The sequence below is a fragment of the Heteronotia binoei genome, chromosome 8 (assembly GCF_032191835.1).
Source record: "Heteronotia binoei isolate CCM8104 ecotype False Entrance Well chromosome 8, APGP_CSIRO_Hbin_v1, whole genome shotgun sequence".
Classification (NCBI taxonomy): domain Eukaryota; kingdom Metazoa; phylum Chordata; class Lepidosauria; order Squamata; family Gekkonidae; genus Heteronotia; species Heteronotia binoei.
In genome coordinates, this window is record NC_083230.1 from 57,145,274 (window position 1) to 57,168,917 (window position 23,644).

Sequence of the window (23,644 nt, forward strand, 5' to 3'; positions counted from 1 at the left end):
AGGCTGAGGATGGAACACTAAAAACAGATGATGAATTGAACTTTGTGTTGAGGCAAAGAGGGCAGACTTTGGTAGGTGATGTGCTGGTACATTACAGAAGGTTTCTCTAAACAGAATATTCTGATTATTTTCTTACCCCTCTCCCTTTGTGAGCTAAACCTAATTCAGAAGGAAGTTAGTGAACCAAGTTATAACGTTGGGATTTTTTTGTCCAATTTGAATTGGAAGCTAAATTTAGTTTTCTGTTTAAGGAGTGAGTCTTACTATGAGGTCAGCTGTTTGAATTGTTATCTTCACTAATGTTTTCTAACACAGCATGTGTATCTCAATCATTTGCTCTTTTCACACAATGCATGGCAACTGAATGCACATATAGGTATGGAGATGGAACAGGGGCTTGGGCCCCCAATAAGGGACAATATTGTTCAAAGTTTCTGATCATGTGGACAGGTGATCAAATGCATTTTGGAAGTGGAACTTTCTCTTGCAATGTTGCTTCCTTTCTATGCATGTTTAGTCTCAATGAATATGTTAAATGTAAAGGACTGCGTGTCACATCTACTTAAATGACAAAACCTATTGTATCTAACATATGGAAACTGGTATGCTTCTTTTATTTTATGGTTGCATTCACAAATGATGCTAGAAATGCTTATATTGGAATATGTCATTTTTAAATGTTGCTAATAAAGAGCAGAGAGTGGAAGAGAGCCAATTTAAAATGTACAGGTGAGGAAAAGATACACATAAGATGAAGATATCTGAAAGCTGTATATTTACGACAGAGTTTCTGTGGCTGGGAGGACCGGGGCTGGAGTTGGAGCACATACTGCCTGCTCTTGAGGGGGCGCTATTAACACCAGTGCCAACTGTCAAAAGCCTGGGAGTGACCTTGGATGCCTCTCTCTCAGTGGAGGCCCAAGTCACACATACTGCTAAAATGGCATTCTTTCATCTACACCAAGCTAGGCAACTGGCTCCCCTACTGCCTCGTTTAAGAACATAAGAGAAGCCATGTTGGATCAGGCCAATGGCCCATCCAGTCCAACACTCTGTGTCACACAGTGGCCAATATATATGCACACGCACACATATACATGCATACACACACACACACACACACACATATATATACCGTGGCTAATAGCCACTGATGGACCTCTGCTCCATATTTTTATCCAATCCCCTCTTGAAGAGGTCTGTGCTTGTAGCCGCCACCACCTCTTGTGACAGTGAATTCCCTTTGGGTGAAGAAGTACTTTCTTTTATCGGTTTTAACCTGATTGCTCAGCAATTTCATTGAATCCCATGAGTTCTTGTATTGTGAGAAAGGGAGAAAAGTACATCTTTCTCTACTTTCTCCATCCCATGCATAATCTTGTAAACCTCTATCATGTCACCCCGCAGTCGACGTTTCTCCAAGCTAAAGAGCCCCAAGCGTTTTAACCTTTCTTTACTGAAAAAGTATTCCAAACCAAACCTTTAATCATTCTAGTTGCCCTTTTCTGAACTTTTTCCAATGCTATAATATTGTTTTTGAAGTGTGGTGACCAGAATTGTACACAGTATTCCAAATGAGACCACACCATCGATTTATACAGGGGCATTATGATACTGGCTGATTTGTTTTCAGTTCCCTTCCTAATAATTCCCAGCATGGCGTTGTCCTTTTTTATTGCAATCACACACTGTCTTGACATTTTCAGTGAGTTATCTACCACGACCCCAAGATCTCTCTCTTGGTCAGTTTCTGCCAGTTCACAACCCATCAACTTGTATTTGTAGCTGGGATTCTTGGCCCCAATGTGCATTACTTTGCACTTGGCACATTGAAACTCATCTGCCACGTTGACGCCCATTCACCCAGTCTCAACAGGTCCCTTTGGAGTGCTTCACAATCCTCTCTGGTTCTCACCACCCTGAACAATTTAGTGTCATCTGCAAACTTGGCCACTTCTCTGCTTACTCTCAACTCCAAATCATTTATGAACAAATTAAAGAGCATGGGACCCAGTACTGAGCCCTGCGGCACCCCACTGCTTACCGTCCTCCACCGTGAAGAATGCCCATTTACACTCACTCTCTGCTTCCTATTAATTAGCCAGTTTTTGAACCACAAGAGGACCTGTCCTTTTACTCCATGACTTTCGAGCTTACTAAGGAGCCTTTGATGAGGAACTTTATCAAAAGCTTTCTGGAAGTCAAGGTAAACAACACCTATTGGGTCCCCTTTTTCCACATGTTTGTTTACCCCCTCAAAGAAATGTAACAGGTTAGTCAGGCAAGATCTTCCCTTACAGAACCCATGCTGAGTCTTCCTCAATAACTTGTGATCATCAATGTGCCTACTCATTCTGTCCTTGATAATGCTTTCTACCATCTTTCTCGGTATTGAAGTCAGGCTGACTGGCCTATAATTTCCCGGATCTCCTTTGGAACCCTTTTTAAAGATCGGGATGACATTGGCTACCTTCCAGTCCTCAGGAACAGAGGCAGATTTCAATGAAAGATTACATATTTTTGTCAGGAGATCCACAACTCATTCTTTCAGAACTCTTGGATGTATGCCATCCGGACCTGGTGACTTATTAGTTTTCAATTCGTCAATCAGTTGTAGGACCTCCTCTCTTGTCACCTCAATTTGACTCAGGTCTTTCAACACCCCTTCCAAAATTAGTGGTTCTGGAGCAGGCAAACACTTCTCATCTTCCACAGTGAAGACGGAGAAAAAAAATGCATTCGGCTTCTCAGCCATTTCCCTATCCTCCTTCAGTAATCCTTTTACCCAGGGCCCCACTGCCTCTCTGGCTGGTTTCCTGCTTCTTATATATTTGAAGAAATTTTTATTGTTGGTCTTTATGTTTTTTGCAATATGCTCCTCATAGTCCCTTTTTGCCTGCCTGATCACAATCTTGCATTTGATTTGCCACAGCCTATGTTCCCTTTTCTTAATCTCACTTGGATTAGGTTTCCACCGTTTAAGGAGTCCTTCTTACCTTTTACAGCTTCCATTACTTGGTTTGTTAACCATGCAGGGCTTTTCTTATACCTGTTTGTGCCTTTCCTAACTTTGTCAAGTCTGCTTCAACTCTGGTCCAGTCTGTGTTCCATCTTTGGTTCAGGGGGAAGCATTCTGGGTAAAAGCCACACTGTATGCCAATGCTGCTAGCTCGAACTTTCCTCTCCCCCCTCCCTTCCTTTGAAATGGGAATATGTGAAAGAGATTGTGGTGCCTTCTCAGGCTGGGCACTGGGGGAGGTTTCTCGCCCAGGGCCAACAGGCCTGAGAATGAAATTGTAACATCAATGTGTGAATGTGCCCTGCATAGTACTCCCTCCCTAAAGAATCCCTTTGAAGTATACCTTATATGATTACACTTTGCTGTATGTTCCTTAGTCTTCCAATCTCCCTGAGTAGTCGAGAACAATGATATCAATAAACTAGAAACTTTTTATCAAAAAGGTCTCGTTATTGAATCAGCCGACTTGACAAACTTGTGGTATATATTTTATCTGAGCTTCTAGGATTGTAGTTTTAAATAGCCTCCAAGCTTCTCCAAGGGTTTTGACTGTATTTACCTTTCCTTTCAGTTTCCTCTTCACATGCCTCCTCATCTCAGAGAATTTACCCCTTTTAAATTTAAACGTTGTTGTGCTGGTCTTTTGGGGCAACTCCCTATTTATACAAATGGTGAAATCAATAACATTATGGTCACTGCTCCCAAGTGGTGCCATCACTTTTACATCTCTCACCAAGTTTTGGGCATTACTTAGGACCAAATCCAGGATCGCCTCACCCCTGGTAGGTTCTGTGACCATCTGCTCCATAGCGCAGTCATTGAGAGCATCTAGAGACTCAATCTCTTTCTCTCGGCCTGAACACATATTGACCCAATCAATCTGCGGATAGTTAAAATCACCTATTATGACACAGTTTTTACGTTTAGCCGCTATCTTTAATCCTTCCATCATATTATAATCATCCTCTATCTTTTGATTTGGTGGGCGGTAACAAACTTCCATAGTTAAATTTCCTTTTGGATCCTCTATTTCAACCCAAAGCATTTCTAGAAGGGACTCTAATTCTTTGACCTCGGTCTTACTGGACTGTATACCCTCTCTGACATACAGAGCCACCTCCAACCCTTCCCTCCCTATCCTTCCGATATAACTTTTATCCAGGAATCACTGTGTTCCACTGATTCTCCTCATTCCACCAAGTTTCTGAAAGTCCCACAATGTCTATGTTTTCCCCCAACACTTAACATTCCAACTCACCAATTTTACTTCGAACACTTCTAGCATTTGTACACAAACATCTATCATTTCCCAGGCAAGTTAGACCTGCAACCCTCCTCCTGCTGCCTCGAGACTTTGGCAGACAGTCCATACTGTTTGTCACAATCTCAGTGGATAACTCTGATCCATTACCTGGTAGAAAAGAAACAGCTAACCCTTCATCTCTTTGAGTCCTCCCGAACCAGAGACATTTCATCTCCTGTCAGCTTTCCCCCAAGATTTAGTTTAAAAACTGCTCTGCCACCTTTTTGATTTTAAACACCAACATCTTGGTTCCATGTGGGGACAAGTGGAGACCGTCTCTTTTGTACAGCTCCCGCTTGTTGCAGAAATCATCCCAGTGCCTAACAAACTTAAACGCTTCCTCCCTACACAATCGTCTCATCCACACATTGAGACATCTAATTTGTGCCTGTCTCACCTGCCCTGCATGTGGAACAGATAGCACTTCTGAGAAGGCTACCTTGGAGGTCCTGGCCTTAAGACTCCTGCCTAGCAGCCTAAATTTTTCCTCCAGGACCTCACGACTGCATTTCCCCACACCGTTGGTGCCAACATGCACCACAATTACTGGCTCCTCCCCAGCACTGTCTAACAGTCTATCTACAACATGTGTAATGTCCGCTACCTTCACACCAGGCAGGCAAGTCACCATACGGTCAATACACAGTTTTGTCACCCAGCTGTCTATTTGCCTAAGGATTGAATCACCAACTACCAAGACCACCCCCTGTTCCCTGCCCAGGGATGGTTCCTTGGCGCGAAAGGATACCCGCTCACCAACTGAAGAAGAGGTCCCTTCTGAGGGTGCATTCCCCTTATTCTCAGCAGAGTGCCCTGTTCCCTCTCGACCCTCATGCTCCCTGACAGCAACGGGGCTGCCACGTTCAGAGTGGCACTCTGAATGTAATACATCCCCGAAAGTCTTCTCCGAGTGCCTAACTGACTGTCTCTGCTTCTCCAGGTCGGTCACCTCGGCCTCAAGGATACGAACTCGTTCCCTGAGTACCAGGAGCTCCTTGCATCGAGCACACACCCAAGACTTCTGTCCTGTGGGCAGATAGTCATACATGTGACACTCAGTGCAAAACACTGGAAAGCCCCCACCCCCCTGCTGGCATTCTACTTTCATGATATCTTTTAAAAAATATACAGTCCCCTTTTAAATCCTGTTTGTTTATGTGGCTCTCCTTCCGGAGGGTATACTTACTTTATTGGGAACACAAGGAAAATAGGGATCTGTGTTCCTGGACCTTACACAGCCCCCAGGTTAAGAGCCACAGGCCAAGAGCCCTTAGCTCTCACCCTTCGACTCGTGCCAAAGGCTCACTCCTCTGGCAAGGTGCAGCTTAATAATGCAAAGAGGATGGGGCCTCAGTCTGCCCCAGGAACACAGCCACTCCTAATCAATCAGCAACAATCATCTTCAGCCCACTCAAACCAAACAAACAGCAGTTCCCCTGCAACCATAAACTCAGAATTTTCAGCAATCACACAGTCACACAAACTCAGAAATTCTCAACAACTCCCCCAGCTGTTTAGAAAGCCAAACCTCACCCTTATAGAACTTCTTATCTGCTCTCTCTCAGAGCTCTCTGAAATGTGCTCAGCCTCTGGCAAGGCGCAGCTTAATAATATTTAGACCTAGCCATAGTAATCCATGCAACAGCCACCTTCAGATTAGACTACTGTAACTTTCTCTGTGCTGGCCTACTCTTGACTTTGACCCAGAAATGGGTCAATGGGTCCAGAATGTGGTGGCGCAAGTCCTAATGGGAGCACCACAGATGGCACACATTCTACCTATGCTGTGCCAAGATCGAGTACCAAGTCATAGGCAAGGTTCTGGTTATGATCTTTAAGGTCTTAAGTGGTCTGGGACTGACGTATCTATGGGACCACCTCCTCCACTATGTTCCTGGAAGGGCGTTATGCTCTACAGGTCGCAATCTTTTGGTAATCCCTGACCCTAAAGAGGTCTGGCTTTTTCAGTCCTGGCCCCATGTAAGCCAAAATGCCCTCAGAACGAGGTTGGGGAAATGGCAGGTGGGCACCTGGCTTAATAAGGATCTAGAATCTATGTATACAGGATTCTACTTCCAGAATTATTGCTTAAATTTACCAAGGACACTGATTAAAAGAAACCATTAAAACTTTATTTTAGAAAAATATAGACCACACATACAGGGCAATGCATACATACAACACACATACAGTCCTAATAAAAACAGAAAGAAAAATATAGAGGTAACATAGGGATATACAAACATGGTGATAATTACCAATCGTAGTCTCCAAGGAAGGCTCCAATGGCGAAAAATGAGGACTAGGGGTAGGGGACCCTCAACTGATCAGGAATCGGGGGTGGATCTAAACAGTGGGTACTGCTAAATGCACATGTGTAAAAAGTTGGGAAAGGGGTTATAAGGCTTTCCTTGAGCCCTTAGGGGATGGGAGGTACAGGGGCGGATGACAGGTGGTCAGCTGGTGCATGACCTCAGAAAAAGGGGAGGCTCAACAGTGAGCATAAAGGCTGGACATGTGTGGTAGCCAATGGCCAGCTTGGAGGGGGCATCTGATTGGATGCCCCTTCCTGGCCAATGAGAGGACTTGGCCCTCGTTACCTGATTCGACCTCCAGGTAACAATGGACCATGGGGGAGGCTCCAGGATGACCATTAATGGAAAGAATGGGGGGAAACTCCTGGGGTGAGGGTGATTGAAAGCTGTTAAACATATCTAAAAGGTGACAGTGGATGGCCAAATTGCTACCTAAGGTGACACCCGATCTACACAAAGATACTTGGCTGTAGGTGAAGACGTTACTTTTCTGCTGGCACCATCCTTTGTTTCGGGTTCCGTGGAACAAAGTTTATGCAGTCTGACAGGGTCCCCTCCTGGGGTGAGCTTGATTGCCTTATGCACAGGTGACATCCGTTGAGTACATGAGCCTCCCGTTTTGCTGATATGGAGTCTGGCACTGTGGAAAGATAGTTGCTGGTGCTGTTAGCCTTTCCCTAGAGATTCTGTGGTCAAGGCTGAAAACCACTTGCTTGGACAGCTCCTGGCGGCGTAACTTCTTCTACTTCACCAGCTGAGATGGGGATCACAAGGAGCGACTGGAAACCATCTGTTCTCCTGGTTATCATTCCTCAAGAGACATGGAGAGCTGCTGCAATGTTGTGGCTGTTAGTACTCACATAAGTCCCTTACATTCTGGTAGACAAAAACCCACAGTTTCTGACAGATGTGTGCAAGTTGAATCTCCGGGCATCCTGGCAACCAAACGGGTGACTATGATGTTCTGGGATTAGGGGTATTTTTCTCACATCTAACCTGGTGGAACACTCTCCCAGAAGACAACAGGGCCCTGTGGGACATTTTACAGTTCCATAGGGCTTGTAAAACAGAGCTGTTTCACCAGACTTTTGTTTGAGGACAGCAATTGTTGCCAGGCTAGCACCCGGGGGTGGGGTGGGTCCCCTGTCCCTACTACAGAATCTAGAAAGCAGATTGATAGTAAGTAACTGATTTTATTGTTGATTATTTATATTTTACTATTGTACATCACCTAGAGCCCAGCATTGGCCAGGATGAGGTGATCCATAAATTCAATTAATAACAATAATGACAACAACAATAATAATATTCTGTGCAAAATCCAGAAATAAGCAAAGAGAACATTGGAAACTTTTTTTAAAAAAAATTCCCTTTGATATTAAAAATTATATTTGTTATCACATTTGCTAATTTTGTTGGCTACATTTCTTATTTATTTCCTTGGGGCTCAATTAAAAATATGCTTAAGGCACAATCTTAAGGGCTTCTGCAGCAGACAGGAGAAAGGACCATATTATTTTAAAAAAATGCCATCAACTTGCAGGTGACTCATGGTGGCCCTATTGGGTTTTCTAGGCAAGAGCTGTTCAAAGGTGGTTTTCCATTATGCACCTCTGTATTGCAACCCTGGTACTGCCTGGTGGTCTCCCATCCAAATACTAATCAGGATTGAGTCGGTTTAGCTTCAGAGATCTGATGAGATCAGCCTACCGTGGGCTATCCAAGTCAAGGCCCCTTTAATATGAGCAAACAATATCCTAATGTTTTGTAACCAGTAAAACAGAGAATGGGCACAAAGAATTTATAATTGGGGGGGGGGGGGTCTCCTATTCTTTACCTAGGCTGCAATACTAAGAATGCTTTCTTGGGATTAAGCCCCATTGAGTAAAAGGCGAGTTTCTTTCAAATAGACCTATTTAAGAGTGCTGCTGTAGTCACATTGAACCAGGGAATGGGAATAAAAACTGTGCGCACAACACATTTGTGTGCTATTGTGTGCACAACAAATGGTGCAATTGTTTTTAAATTTTTTAAGTAATGCACTTTAATTATTTATAAATTATGTTAACTGAATGGCCTAATGACTGGATGGGCCGTTGACCTGATCCAACATGGCTTCTCTTATGTTCTTATGTAATTACTGTCTATGATCTGCCCTGGCGAGTGGAATACAAATCTGAACAATGAAGAATAAACTGAGTACTTGATCAGTAGAACAGAGCTCTCATACCTTACCTATCTGAGGTCTAGTGTTTGCAAAAAACAAAACAAAAATTCCCGCATCTGGGAGCTGGGACTGGAAATAATTGCTTCAGGAACAGAATAGGTTTTATGTTACCTGGCATGCTGTATTTTTGTTCAAGTGTAGACAGACACACATTCATTTATTTTAATGTGAACAGGAGATCGCCTCACATCTTCCCCCACCCCCCCAAAAAAAGATAATAGCAGCCATATAGGGCAATAATTTGCATTGGGGAATTGATGAAGGTGAGGGTTTAACTTCACTCAAGATTATTGTCCCCTAATCTGCAGCACTTGCCTCCTTGTTCATTGACATATGCAGTACATTTCCCCTATTTATAGCATGTGCTGACCCAGAAAGGAAAGAATAGTAAGCAAACAGAAGCCACTACTGTTTATGAAGAATAAAACAGAAGCCCCTGTTCCCCCAGCCAATGAATCAGCAATATGACTGGTGTAAACACCACTTTGAGAAATCACACTTCTGTAATCTGCATTCCCTTCCTTCTGGCCTTCTTGAAATCTAAGCCAGAAAGCCCACTCCTAGAATAATGACTAGAATAGAAGACTTTTTTTATTTTATTCTGGTTAGCTATAGCATAAATATCAAAGAACAGGGTACTTTCAGTTAGTTTCTTGATTAGTTAATGCCTAACTACTAACAAAGAGCCCCGTGGCACAGAGTGTTAAAGCTGCAGTACTGCAGTCCTAAATTCTGCTCACGACCTGAGTTCAATCCCCGGTGGAAACTGGGTTTTCAGGTAGCCAGCTCGAGGTTGGCTCATCCTTCCGAGGTCGGTAAAATGAGTACCCAGCTTGCTGGGGGGGAGGGGGAAGCAATGTCAAACCACCCCATAAAAAGTCTGCCATGAAAAAGTTGTGAAAGCAACATCACCCCAGAGTCGGAAACAACTGGTGCTTGCACAGGGGACCTTTCCTTTTCCTTTTTCAACTACTAATGAAGAATTCCTAATATGTTAGTTCTTTTGCAGAAAAAGGACCAAGTAATTCAAAATTTCAGAATCAGTGAGGGAATATTGCTGAAGAAGGTATTGGAAACATCTCAAAGCAGTGTGCCCTGGACATAGTGAGATCATGATAACCTTCCTGTCTTAATTTTAACCTTTTGTCTTAATTTTCACAAAGAAGTAGTGATGTTGCTGAAGTTTTCTAGAGACTAATGTGCTTTCTAATCCCAAATACATAGAAGGTCTACTTGTAATTTCTTGGCAGGGATGGGGAGAAAACATTCTGAGTATGTTAATAGACATGCTCATTGCTTCTATGTTATGCCAAAGTTGAATCTTGGGCATTAAAACCAGATTTTCAATCTATGCTGTGATGACTAAATTAAGTGACGTTCCTCCACCCAGCCCTGTCAGTTGAACCATCTTCCTTGATCATCCCCCATTCATTTTTTTTTTTTTAAATACGTTAGTGCTGTAAAAGGCAGCAGCATATGATTTGTAGAATCAACATGTAATCCAGTATATCAGGGGTGGCCAACGGTAGCTCTCCAGATGTTTTTTTGCCTACAACTTCCATCAGCCCCAGCCAGCATGGCCAATGGCTGGGGCTGATGGGAGTTGTAGGCAAAAAACATCTGGAGAGCTACCGTTGGCCACCCCTGCGGTATATCATCAGTTCATGGAAGAATTGGCTATAAGGCCACTCCACAGTTAACTAGCCTTGTGCAAAATTAATTGCTTGACTTTCATAGAGGACTGGTTAAATTTTCAGGATATAGCCAATGACACTAGCAACAGATGTTAATCTGAGTTCATTATTTTATATCAGTTAGAAGCAGTTGCTTTAGGAAATTCCTGTTTTAAGATATTCTGTTTTCTGATTGCGTCTGGTACTTATCATTGACGCAATGCAGGAATCGTGAAAACTATAAACATTTATTCTGTTTAAAAAATCATGAAGCTGCTTTGATTTCTTTAAAATAACAGTTGTTAGACATTGCTAAAATGATCCTCTTCCCCTCTGTGAAAGTATTTCTGATCGCCCAGCTCATAGTGTCTGGACACCTCGCAGTGACACCTGGCTTTTTTTATATAGATGGGGAAGGGTTGCACTGTTAAAGCAACAGCTGTGAGAAGAGGCAGCAGCTGCTTTTGCTTACACATCAAGAAGGGTTGCAGAAAAGGGTAACGTTGTAAACTCAAGTGAAAAAGAACCTCTCAGAACTTGTGTGGTATTTATCATGGTGTGGTATGAATGCACATGGAAACAGCTGCAGTTGCTCAGGCAACTGCTGTGACTGTGCAGATCATCTGACTGACCCATCCCCATTAATCAAGAAACACAGTTTGCACATAACTTTCACTTAATCTATAAACTGGACACAACCCCACATCTTATCTTAAGTGTACCCCTGAAACAAAATTCTGTGGCAAAATTTAAACTCAGGATCCAAGTCAAAATTAGCAGTCTCACACTATTAGTCCTCAAAGCACTAATGTTTGAGGGCCAGTAACATGATGGGAGGCAGTTTTTATTATAACAATCATTTTGGTGAGATAAATGTTTTTCCACTCCATGGGCCTGATCTAAAACTGGCTACCATGTGCTTAACAGTGGGAATATCAGATCATCGATCTCCCAGTGTCTTGTGCAGTCTACCCTTTGGCATATGTAGAATGGGTATGTATATCTTCTTAAAAAAGACAATTAACTGGTCACGCAGATTGTTTGGAACCTGTTTTCAGTGTGTTTCCTGTTTGGAACACGAGCATTTATTTATTTAAAAATGGTTTGTGAACTGTTTTTCTCTTTTGCTCAAGGCATTTTGCACAAAAGAATTACCAGAATTATTGCTGAAATTTAAAAAAAAAACAGTTATGAAAGATGACAAAGCCTAGAATGGTGCTGAGGTGTAATTGGCAAATAATTCTGCTACCTCTTTTTATGATACAGATGCAGAGACAACTACAGGGGTTACCTGGGAGGGCATAAGGCCAGTGCAATGAATAAATCATGCCAAGACAAGGAACAGCAGGTTTCTCTGTCTGAGCTCAGAGGAGCACACTGTTTGGGAACAAGGGCTTTAAATCTATGGGTTCTGTTACCAGGTGTGCACTATGGGTGTGCATGGGTTTGGGTATATTGAACCTGAAAGATATCAGTAGTTCCCGATATTCCTAAATCCCAATATTGGTATGGTATTGGGATTCAGGAAATATTCAGGATTGCTGATTTTTTTCAGCTGAATGGTCCCCATAGGCTATAATGGAGAATCATTCCAGGGATATCTGGGACTTAGAGGGGAGTGTTTTTTGAGGTGGAAGCACCAACTTTGCAGCATAGCTGCTGGTGTCTCTCCTCAACCTGCCCCCCCCCCCACAGTTTCAAAAGATTGGACCAAGAGGTCCAATTCTATGGGCCCCAGAAGGTGCTCCTAGCTTTCATTGTTTCCAGTGGCGGGGGAAAGAGCATTTAAAGAAACTCTCCACTGAGAGAGTTTTCTTTAGAAAAGAGTTTCCTCCTTTCTTACCAGATGCAAAAGCCTTCTGAATTTTGATGGCAAAATGCTCTCAATGTCACTTACATGTTTGATTTAGGAGCAATCCAGTCCTGAATCTCTTCTCTAACCAGCTGCAAAAGCCTTCCCTTTAAATGCCTTCTCCAAGCCATGACATAACTCCTGAAAGTTCACTCTGAAGGCATGTAAAGCAACTGAGAGCCCTTTAAATGCCCTGTAACTGCGGCTGTCTGACAGCCCCGAAAAATCCTGAATACTTTTGTCTTGGTGTGCACCATTGGACTGTTTGCAATTTTTGTTGTGTAGTCAGATTGGCTACTTTAATACTGCAAGTTATTCTAAGCATATTGCAAATCTTCCTGAATTTGAACCTGTGTGTGTGTGTGTGTATGTAATAGAATTCTATTGATTTGAAAATGTGACTCCAATACAGTCAAATTAAAATAACCCCATAAATTGCTGTTGTTTTAAAGTCACTACAAAACCATCACCTTATACTAACAATGTTGCTATTAAAAAATCCTGGCTATTTTGGTATAGCCAAATCACTAGTCCCTTGGTGATTGGCTAAGAAAATACCCAATAAATACTGATTGTTTGTTTGGTTGGTTTATACCAAGCGCATACACCTAGTGTGTACCTTAGACATGTACCTATGTGGATATGGTCCACTTTACAATTAGATTCCACATCCATGCCAAAACAGTCCAGAAAGCAATTTTCATTCCATCACCTCCACTGCTTGCCTAGGAAGTTGTTGGCTAAGGATACCCTCAGTTTAAGTAATAACCCACATACCACTACTTGAGATCTGTTACTAAGTGCTGGGATGAGTTTGAAAGGATCGCTGAGATCCAGATTAGGAGAAACAAGGTTTTGACACTGAGGAGTGCCAAAAGAGGGTTATGGTGAAGGCCCTAGTAACGCACAAGATAATCTTTATGGGCTGCAGCTTCGGCATCCCAGCTACCAGCATGAAAGAATTATACCAAAGAGCTCTATCCTTTTGTTCCTCTGTGACTTGTATGTTTGTAAACCTACAATGTCCCTTTCAGATATTTGTTGGCAGGAAAATGTGTAGTAGAGAAACTGTAAATTTACTTAGCATGTAAAGCATACCTTGGCCTTAACAGCCACAAGAGAGATTTATTTTGTGTTTCTGGGAAATCCATAGAAAGAGCTTGAAGCTAAAAATAAAACTTAGGCCAGCAATTCAGGTAGCTTTAATAAATTTCCCTTGGCAGGGTACAGAATGTGCTTTCATTGAACCATGAAGCTGTCTGCTCTAATGCCTTTCACCAGGCTTGCTGGAAATTGAAATTATGTTTTTAAAGGGTCTTCTGGCCTTTCATTAACTGAGCTTCTAGTGAGGCAGTTTTAGCAATAGTTGATTTCAAACATCTGAAAAATAATATGCACAATGTGATAGTAGGCATTGTTTATTTTGTTTTCTAAGGCAACTGTTAGCTGATTCCTGATTTCTTTCCATGGTATGAATGGATAGAGTGGTTACATCTTTGGTGTGTTTTTTTGCTTGCAGCTGGGATGACAGCAGTTCAGTTAGCAGCGGTCTCAGTGATACCTTAGATAACATCAGCACAGATGATCTCAACACCACTTCGTCAGTCAGCTCCTACTCGAATATTACTGCCTCTTCAAGAAAGAATGCACATACTCAGGTAACTGTTCACATTTTTTTTGTTTCTGCTAGCTTAAGTAAAATGATGAATCCAGAAAACTTCTTGGGTCTTCCTTTCAGCACAATTTTATTTCCCACTTTGGTTTGCTTATTTTACATTTGTAATAATTGTGATAAACACACATGCACACCTGAGTATAAGAACAAGTGTAGAATAGAGGTTAAAGACTAGGATCTAGGAAATCCAGGTTCAAATTCCCACTCTGCCATGGAAGCTTGCTGGGAGACCTTAGGCCAGTCACGCACACTCTAAGTCCAGCCTACCTCCAGAGATGTTGTGAGGATAAAATCCAGAGTTGTTGTGAGGATAAAAAAGAAAAGAGGAGACCAAGCCATTTTGGGTCCCCACTGGCGAAACATAGGGTATGAATGGGGGGGGGGAACCAAATCCCTATCCTGTTTGAACCTATCACAGTCCTTTTTATACACAGCTCCATCATGCATAAAGATAAGACTGTAAATAAATAAATAAATTTGACTTGGCATGCAGCACTGGGCTGTTGGTAGTTTTTGTTGTGTAATCAGATTGGTTACTTTAATACTGCAAGTTATTCTAAACATATCACAAATCTTCCTGAATTTGAACCTATATATATATATATATATATATATATATATATATATATGTAAAACCATTTCATTTGTTTGAAAACGTTACTCCAGTGCAGTCAAATCATTCCCATTAATTGCTGTTGTTTTAAAGCCACTATAAAACTATTACCTTATACTAACCATGTTGCTATAAATTATTTTTCCTGATGCAAAAAGATTGGTATAAGCAGCAGTCATAATAACTGCCATTTCTGATGAATGATGCCAATTGTTGTTCATCATTAGCAGCTGTCTATAATAAGCAGGTGCTGTTTCAGTGGTCTACAGTGGCACCATCCATTCTGCTGGTTTTGTACAGAGGTTTCCTGTAGAATCATATTGCCGGGAGCATGACAGCCAGTTAGGGAGACTGAAAAATTCGTTTACAATCCCATATTCCATTCAGCGTTTCACCTGAATGCAAACTACTCATTCTCTGGAACACAAGTAATGTGCATCAGTGAAATGATAGGAATGGCTGTGCCTGCGCATGCACACTGGCATTTGGGAAGACAAAGTTGTATGGAAATCCTCTACATGCAGAACTTGCTCCTACAGTAGACTGGATTTTGTCCACTGCCTTGTGAGTATTGACAATAAAAGGCTTTATCCAGCAACTCGAGAAAAGAAAATCCAGTATGCATATGAGGATCTTGTGTGAGATGTCCCCTGATGTGTTCTTAGATCCATACCTGCATGTTTTTTATCTGGATACAAGGCAAAAATATTTCATCCAGTTAGAACTACTTGGTGGTGTTAAAATCAGTAGACTTGTCTGTGTTACTGGGATGCAGGGTTCGTGGTTTAACTCATTATTTAATTCTAAGTCAATTGGACTAATACCAATTGAGGCCAGTGTGGTATAGTGGCTAGTATGCCAGACTATGATTTATCTATAATAATAATTCTCCTGCGGCACAGCCAAATCCAGTGCTGCCATTGAATAATATCTGTGGGAACAAATAATTGCCCCATCATGGCTCAGTCAGAGACTCTGAGCTTTCATTGGCTGACTTCCCTGCTCCTGCCTACTCAGGCCCAGGAATGTTGAACAAACTTCCAAAAGCAGTCTTACCTCAGAGAGAGACACATCTCTAATGCTTCTTTCTGTCTTTTCTGTCAACCAGCCTCAAAAGGGCCTGCCGCTCTACTGCGGCCTCACAAAAGGCATCACGGCTGCCACTGGCAACAGACCTCTCCCACCCTGTCAATGGCCCACACAGACAGCATCCCACACACACAGTCTCTGAAGGCCACTGAAATAGCCAGGGAGCCTAGTATCACCAGCGTTTCCTCAAATGGCATGGCAGTCCCACTTTTACTGTCTTTCCTGCCTCTTTCCTGTCACTCCTTCTCTCCCTCCTCCCATCAGCCTCACCTCAGGATGATCACCTGAGAAGGAGACAGGGAAGCCTCACAGGGTTGTTGTTCAGATCAAAGCCGCCCTGAGCCCACTTTGGTGGGGTAGGGCGGGATATAGATCGAATGAAATAAAATAAAGAGGAGAGAGGAATGAGGAGAATTATGTAAGCTGCTTTGGTTCCCCCCACTGTGAAGAAAGACTGTCCTTTTCCTATGTAGAGGCTGCAGAGTTTCCAACTCCAGGTTAGGAAATTCATGGAGATTTAAGGGGTGGGGTCTGGAGAGGGTGGGGTTTGAGGAGGGGGTGGGACTTCAGACAGGTAGATTATTTCCTCCTGGGGAACCACTGTTGCCAATCTCTAGGTGAGGGCTGGAGTTAACTCAGAATTACAACTGCTCTCCAGATGGCAGAGATCAGGTCCCCTTGAGGTGAGGGGGAGTAAATGCCTTCACTTGGGTGGGTGGGAAGAAAGCAAGGGTAATGGGGCACTCACCCAGAGCTTCCTTCTAGAGTCCATTGTATTTTTCTTCACAGTAGGCCTTATTAATAGTTTATTTATAATTTATATTTATTTATGATTGGATTTCTAGTCCGTCCTCCTCTGCACAGCAGGACTCAGGTGGATTACAACAATGATTATAAACAATTATGCAATAACTTAAAACCATTAAAACATAGGACAAATTAATTAAAACATACTATAACAAGATGGTGATCGGTACAAAATTCAGAAATCCCTGAATTAACTATCTGTATAGGTGCTCAATGGTATCTAAAACCTGAGGAAGTGGGCCAGCTGCAACCAATGAGTAAATGATTTGGGAGCCCCAGGTTCAAAGCCCCACTCTTGCCATGGAAACTCGCTGGGTGACCTGGGATCAGTCATTCTAAGCCTAACCTACCTCACAGGGTTGCTGTGAGGATTTAATGGAGTAAGAGGAGACTTGTAAGCCACTTTGGGTCGCTATTGGAGAGGAAGGTAGAATATAAATAACAATAAATTGGCAAATCTCTGCCTTCATAGTAAAATATGAGTGTTAGGAATCTGGATCAACATATAAGAAAGTGAGGTTTTTTCATATTTAACACTTTCAAGACTTCTTGAGCAATTCATTGAGGTTCAGAACATAAGGATTTTTTTTAAAACCCTGCCTTTCAGAGGCTTACAGTGCAATCCTAAACTGAGTAATATGCTTCTAAATCTGGCAAAATCAATGGGCTTAGAACAGTGCAACTCTATTTAGGATTGCACTGTGAATTCTGTTTGACATTTGTGAATAAAAGTTGCTTCATGTAATAAATGTCTGAGAAACCCCTGTGGTGTCACTGTTAGTGCCTGTAGTAAAAATGTTTTTTTCATAAAATTTGTGAGTGGAAGAAGATTGCCTTTCAGGCTTGCTGAGGCTATTAAACATTTGGAGCCAAGGAAGAGAGATATTAAAGGGAATAATTATTTCCTTTTGTTCTCACACCATAATTAATGAAAGGAAAAAAATAACAATTACTAAATAATTCTGTGACATTGATTTCTTGTAGCCGAAGACAGATTCAGAGAAGCGTTTGGTAACAGATGGAGAACTGTGGGGCAGCAATGAAGAACTGAAGAAGCCAGAGGAAGATTTTGATGGCAATGTTGACAGTGGAAGCAAGTGGAAAAACCATCCCTCTGGCCTCCTTGAAGATACTGAGAAAGGAGGGCAGAAAACAGCTCTGTCAATCTCTCAGACAGGTTCTTGGCGACGAGGCATGACTGCACAAGTAGGGGCAGCACCATCAAAGCACAAAGCTGGAACAGGTGCTCTCAAGACACCTGGTAAGACATACTTTCAGAAATGTAATTTGTTAGGTATTTATTTAAAACTTTTCTAGTCTGCCTATTTGCTTGTTTGTTTGTTTGTTTGCTGTATGGCAGAGTTACACACGGGAAATATAAAATATGTAACCAAGTTGATACAACAGGTATGCAGACCAATTGGGCAGCCCCCCCTAAATACTAATATCTAGATTTTCAATCCACTCAATTGCAGCTGGGGAGAGTTCAAAGAGTTATGTCACATTTCCCTGGAAGGCATGACACTCACATTCCTGTGACAGATGGAAAATATTTGGTGGGCTGCACCACAATCACATTCGAGTCCTGGTATTTTGTCCCACTTAAACAACAGGTCTGCACAACGGGCAAAGCCTGTGCATATTCTATTAGCCATCTTCCGTACTTTACATGGCAAGTCAAATCCTGCAGGACTCTTGTTGATGTTTATCAGGTTGTGGATATCAGGTAGAACTAATTGCATCCATGTTCGCAACCATTAATTTCCTAGAATGAAATATTATTATTTCAGGATTTGTGCAGATCTTATTGCTAGGTGTTGGGATCTTAGTCTGGATAGATCTGTGTCAGCCATATATTTATGAATGGACAACTCTCTGTTTCAGTGATATTTCAGTATTCACGAGGAAGAGCATCTTGTCTTCAGAGATTCAGGGGAGTGATGTAGCACAATATGGGTAGCCAATCGGTCAGAGTGGGTTTAATACACCTGCTGATGGTTGTTGTTGTTATTTATTTATCTATTACTTTAATTTTCTCTCCTGCCCTCTCCACAAGCAAACTCGATGTGGCTAACAATTCAAACAATTCAAGATTACAACTAAAAAATGATTAAATAACAATTAAAATACATAAAATATATTTCAAGGTGCTGCTCAAAACTTCAGAATAGGTGGGATCATAACTTTCTTTCTTCTGACAGAGATCTTACAATGATTGTAATTCCTCATGAGTGGTATTGCTCAGCTGTATAGGGTAGCAGTTCTCTCCCATTTAAGTGTTAAAGGCCTGTCAAAATAGTTCAGTTTTACAGGCCCTGCGGAACTGGGAGAGATCCTGCAGTGCCCTTATGGCCTCTGGGAGGGCGTTCCACATTGCTGGTGCTGCCACTGAGAAGGCCCTAGCCCGTGTAGAGCATAGTCTGGCCTCCCTTTGTCCAGGGATAGATAGTAGGTTTTGTGTCCCTGAATGCAGTGCTCTCTGGGAAACATATGGAAAAGGCGGTCCTGTAAATAGGCAGGCCCTCAACCATATAGGGCTTTAAAGTTCAATACCAGCATATTGAAGCGGACTCAGAACACAGTAGGTAGCCAGTGCAGCTCTTTCAGCACTGGTTGAATGTGCCCCCATTGAGGGAGCTCCATTAACAGCTGTGCTGCAGTGTTCTGCACTAGTTGTAGTTTCCGGATCAAGGGCAGCCCCATGTAGAGAGCATTACAGTAGTCTATTCTTGAGGTGACTGTAGCATGGATCACCATTGTCATGGTCCAGAAAAGGGCACACTGAAGATGAAAAAAGGTGGATTTGGCAGTGTCTTGAGTTCAACATCAAGCTTGTGGAATGGGACTGTTGAGCTATACAGAAGCGCCGTATTTCTCAGTAGTATAAACCTATGTCGAGGCTGACATCTAAGGATAGTAACAAGCACAGCTCAAGTTGTACCACATGATTTTGGAAAATGTTGTTTTGCATGTGCATTTTTGCTGGTACAAAGAAGAATCTGGGACTGGGCAAGGAAGAACATTAAACTAAGACATATCATGGGTTACTGAACAGAAAAAGAAGTTGGGTACATGTCCTGATCAGAGTTATGATGGGCATAATTGAATGAAGTTTGAGTCCCGTGGCACCTTTGATACCAACAAAGTTTAAGCTTTCATTTGCATGCATACTTTATCAGATAATTGTTACCCAATTGTTACCAAAATCAGTCCCTGAACCTAGTCTGTCACAGTAAAGTGGTCACCTTTTCACACAGGGACAGGCTAAGCAAATAGCAGTAGGGAAACCACAGAGTCTTTTGGCCTCTGTCTACACAGCTGTCAGTTTTGGTATAATAGACCTCTGGGGTAGGGACGGGGGGAGACAAAAAACTTAATAAGAAAGTAATTTTGTTAGCCTGATATGTGGGGAGATCAGTCTTAAAAGACACAAAAACCAAAGCAACCCTATCAATAGCACCAATTTAAAGCCAAATACTTTTTTGAAATTAAGGTATGTTTATCCCAGAAATAATGTTAATGGTGGCGGGGGGGGGGGGGGGGTGGAGCACAGAGGAGGAAGCTAGCTATAAGAGAAGGATGGTGTAAATAAACAACTGCTAAGAGACACTAAATTTTAAACAAGAAGACAGTATAATGTAGAGGCCAGTGATATTCTGACAAAGCTTGCACATAGAACTTCAAATAGACAAGAGCATGTAGCAAAAAGACATTCACAGAAGACAATTCAAAAACAGTCTTTCCAATCACAAAGGAGCAACAATATTCCAGTATTTAGTTCAAAGATCTAAAGGAAGCCCTTCCAAAGATGTCTGTTCTAGATATCAAGATGTTTCATCTGTCTTTCTTCAGTTTGGAGGTTTATTTATCACTGGAACCCAATCATTATAATACATTCACAGAAGACCAACAAGGTTCAGAACGTGTCTGTTAGATTAGGATGGGGCAGCCAGAAATGGGGAGTGGTAAAGAAAGTGAATCATGTGTGTCCATGTTAGTATGGAAGGTAGTTTGAAGGAATGTGTATAAAATTAGAAGGCTTACCTGGTCCTTCTTGTGCACTCAACTTTACCTGAGTTTCAGTAGTGAAGTGTTCTCATTGGTCAAACTGGGTGCAAAACTAGCTATTGTGATCCCATTAGACCAAGGATGTAAACTTGGGGTACCCATTAGTGGATTTAGAGCTGAATTTCGATTGATGCAAGTAAGGACCTATTGGTGTGAGGGTCAGGATCTAGACTATGAATGGCTATCTAGGCTCACCTATGAAAGAACGGTTCCTGAATTATTAGATGACCAGCTAAGGCAGGTGTTAAGTTCTAGTTTAAAGGCTTGGTGACTCCTCATGGATGACAAGTGAGACACAGGGATGGGTACAACCCAGCTCATAAAGTAAAGTTCATCATAAATTCTGGCCAGTTCATGATTCGCAAAGTGATCTTCATGGCATGAACATTCCACAAACTCTGGTGTTGTTCTTCATGGTTAATGACAGTTTGTGAATGGATACATTTCCAGTAAAAGACTATATAAGCAATGCAATATAATTGCAGTAGATTTGTTGTGACACACAGTCATAGTTCCTGCATATTTGGAATTCTCCATAATAGCGATTCCATTCATTTCAATTGAAAAGGCAGCTATGAGCCACATCAGGTGTTCAGCTTCATCTGCGGATCTGCTGATTTTCTCAAGATAAGAGGTACTTGTGTAAACACTTTTCTTTTGGGCATCTGAATTCTTCATAGACCTCTGCTTCTCTTTCAGGGTACCATATGGTGGAATGGGATGTGGGAAGGGACTGGATATACCTAGTTTTTTTTTTTTTTTTAAAAATCAAACCTATTAGTTAAATCATACTCTCCTTTCATGTGTTCACTGTCTTTATGGTGGTACAGACTTTCTTTTGTCAGAGAGAGTATGAAGGAGAGCATGTTAACATAAGAGCCAGCATGATGTAGAAGATAGAGCAGGGGTGTCAAACTCATTTGTTACGAGGGACTGATCTGATATAAATGAGACTTTGTGGAGTCAGGCCTTGTGTGTCATAAAATGTAATGCCAGGTAGCGGAGATATAAACTGTATAAAGGATATGGACAAGCACAATTAAAGATATTATTATTTTTTTACTTAAAATATAAGCATGCTTAAAACTCTTCCAATATTTTGTTTAAAATGGAAATGCAAAGGAATAGTGGGATTTTGCAATGCAATTTTAAAAATAAAACATCAAGAAAAAGCACAAGGATTACAGCAGAAATTAAAAATATAAAATGCCTTGAGCCTAGGTAAATATGAAATGGCTGGGCATTTGCAAGTTTCTTCCCCTCCCCCCCCAGTCTGCTTAGAGTGGCAGTGGCTTTCCAGTGTAATGTCCCCCTTTGGGGGTTCCCAGGCACCCATTCTCAGGTCCATTCAGCAAAGAGAAGCTGGCTCAAAACATCAACCATTTATTTGAAAGGAGACAACTCCAGCAAGCAACAGCTTCAGCTAAAAATATAAACATTGGAAAGTGAAACTGCTTGATCTCCGCTCCATTGAAATACATTGCAGCACATACAAAGTTGAAAAGAAAATGTGGACTGGATTTTCTATTAAGGTATCTGGGCCCAGATAAACTACTCTGGGACTGGAACAACAGCCCCCAGAGTGAAATGACAGTCCCTGGGAGTAGCAGAAGTCCCTGGGAGTAGCAGAATTCCAAGCAGAATTGGAATGAGTGCACCCAGAGTGGAATTCCATTCTCAGAATGCTGCTGCTACTCCCAGAGCTGTCATTGCTGATAAGAAGAGCACTTACTATGGCATTCCCGCTATTATGCGTGCTAATTAGAAAAAGCTAGGAATTCTTTTGGCACTACTGGACCTGGGAAATTGTACAACACTTATAAGAATGCTCCCTGGAAGAAGGATCTGAGAACTGAAACGGCTTGCAAAGTGGACCGGTTCTCTGTTGGACCACCTACTTTTAACACTGGACTGAATGTTATTTAGTGGCTTTTAGCCACATAAGGACAGTAGGAGCACTGAGTAACGTATGAGGTTTTAACTTGGTGATATGTACTGATATTATTCGTTTTGTATTTTGATAATTATTCACAACAAGTTAAAATTGCATTTTATACGGAGGACTATTCCCAGAGCTGTCATTCTACTCTGCACCTTGTCATTCCAGTCCCAGAGCACTGTTTCTATTGCTGGAAATAGTCCCAAAATAGTCTGTCTGGGCACAGAGACCTTAATGGAAAATCCATTCCACATTTTCTTTGCAATTTTGCAAGCCCAGAAAAGCTTCAAGGCTGAGGGAGCTGGAAAATACAGCAGGCTCCAGCTTCAAAGGATGAGGACAGGCAGAGGAGGAGGGGAGGAATTAAAGCCCTGAATGGCCCATGGGCCCATAAATTTGACACCCCTGAGATAGAGTGTCTAAGTAGGATCCTGGCAGACTGGAGTTTGAATTCTACTATGGCAGCTCAGTGGGCGGCCCAGGACCCATTACCTATTCTTAGCCTGACCTACATCACAGAGTGGTTTTTGTGAGAAAATGAAGGAGGGGAGAACAGTGTTTTAAGCCTCTTTGAGCCCCAACTCAGGAGAAAAGCAGGATGTAAGTAGATAAATGCAGGCCTGGTTTTGGGCGGAGCTCACCAGAATGGTGCTGTGGAAGCTCTTGAAGCCCATGTGGCTCATGATGGACTGCCACCCCCCCCCCCATGCTCCCCACATGCCCTCCTTCCTCTCAGCAATGTAGCCAGCAAGTCTGCTTACCTCTTCATGTCCAAAACGACCAGTAAAACATGACCTGAACTGACACTCATAAATAGGGAAGTAACACTTTCTTAGTTGCAAGTCCCGCACAATTATTACATGGGGCTCCTAGAATCCCCACTTCTCAGGCTGCCTTACTCCCCACCGTGCACCACCCACAGAACCACACATCAACCTCTAAAGCCCATTTCGTCTTCCAGCTACCTCACCGTGCTACCTATTTACTTCCCTAAGGCTCTCCTGATGTCACCATGGCTATGCCTACTCATAGCTAATATCACTGCCCTGCATCCCCTCATCAGC

General features: G+C 42.2%; 1 protein-coding gene across 5 annotated transcripts in view; it reads left to right on the forward strand.

The window, feature by feature from the left end:
- The window catches only part of NAV3 (neuron navigator 3), a 934,586-nt gene that overhangs the window by 792,180 nt on the left and 118,762 nt on the right, over nt 1-23,644 (forward strand). For all 5 annotated transcript variants that reach the window (XM_060245118.1, XM_060245119.1, XM_060245121.1 and 2 more), the window contains 2 exons: nt 13,909-14,047; nt 17,558-17,834. In XM_060245118.1, the coding sequence (XP_060101101.1) occupies nt 13,909-14,047; nt 17,558-17,834 (416 nt within the window). The remainder of the gene's footprint in view (nt 1-13,908; nt 14,048-17,557; nt 17,835-23,644) is intronic.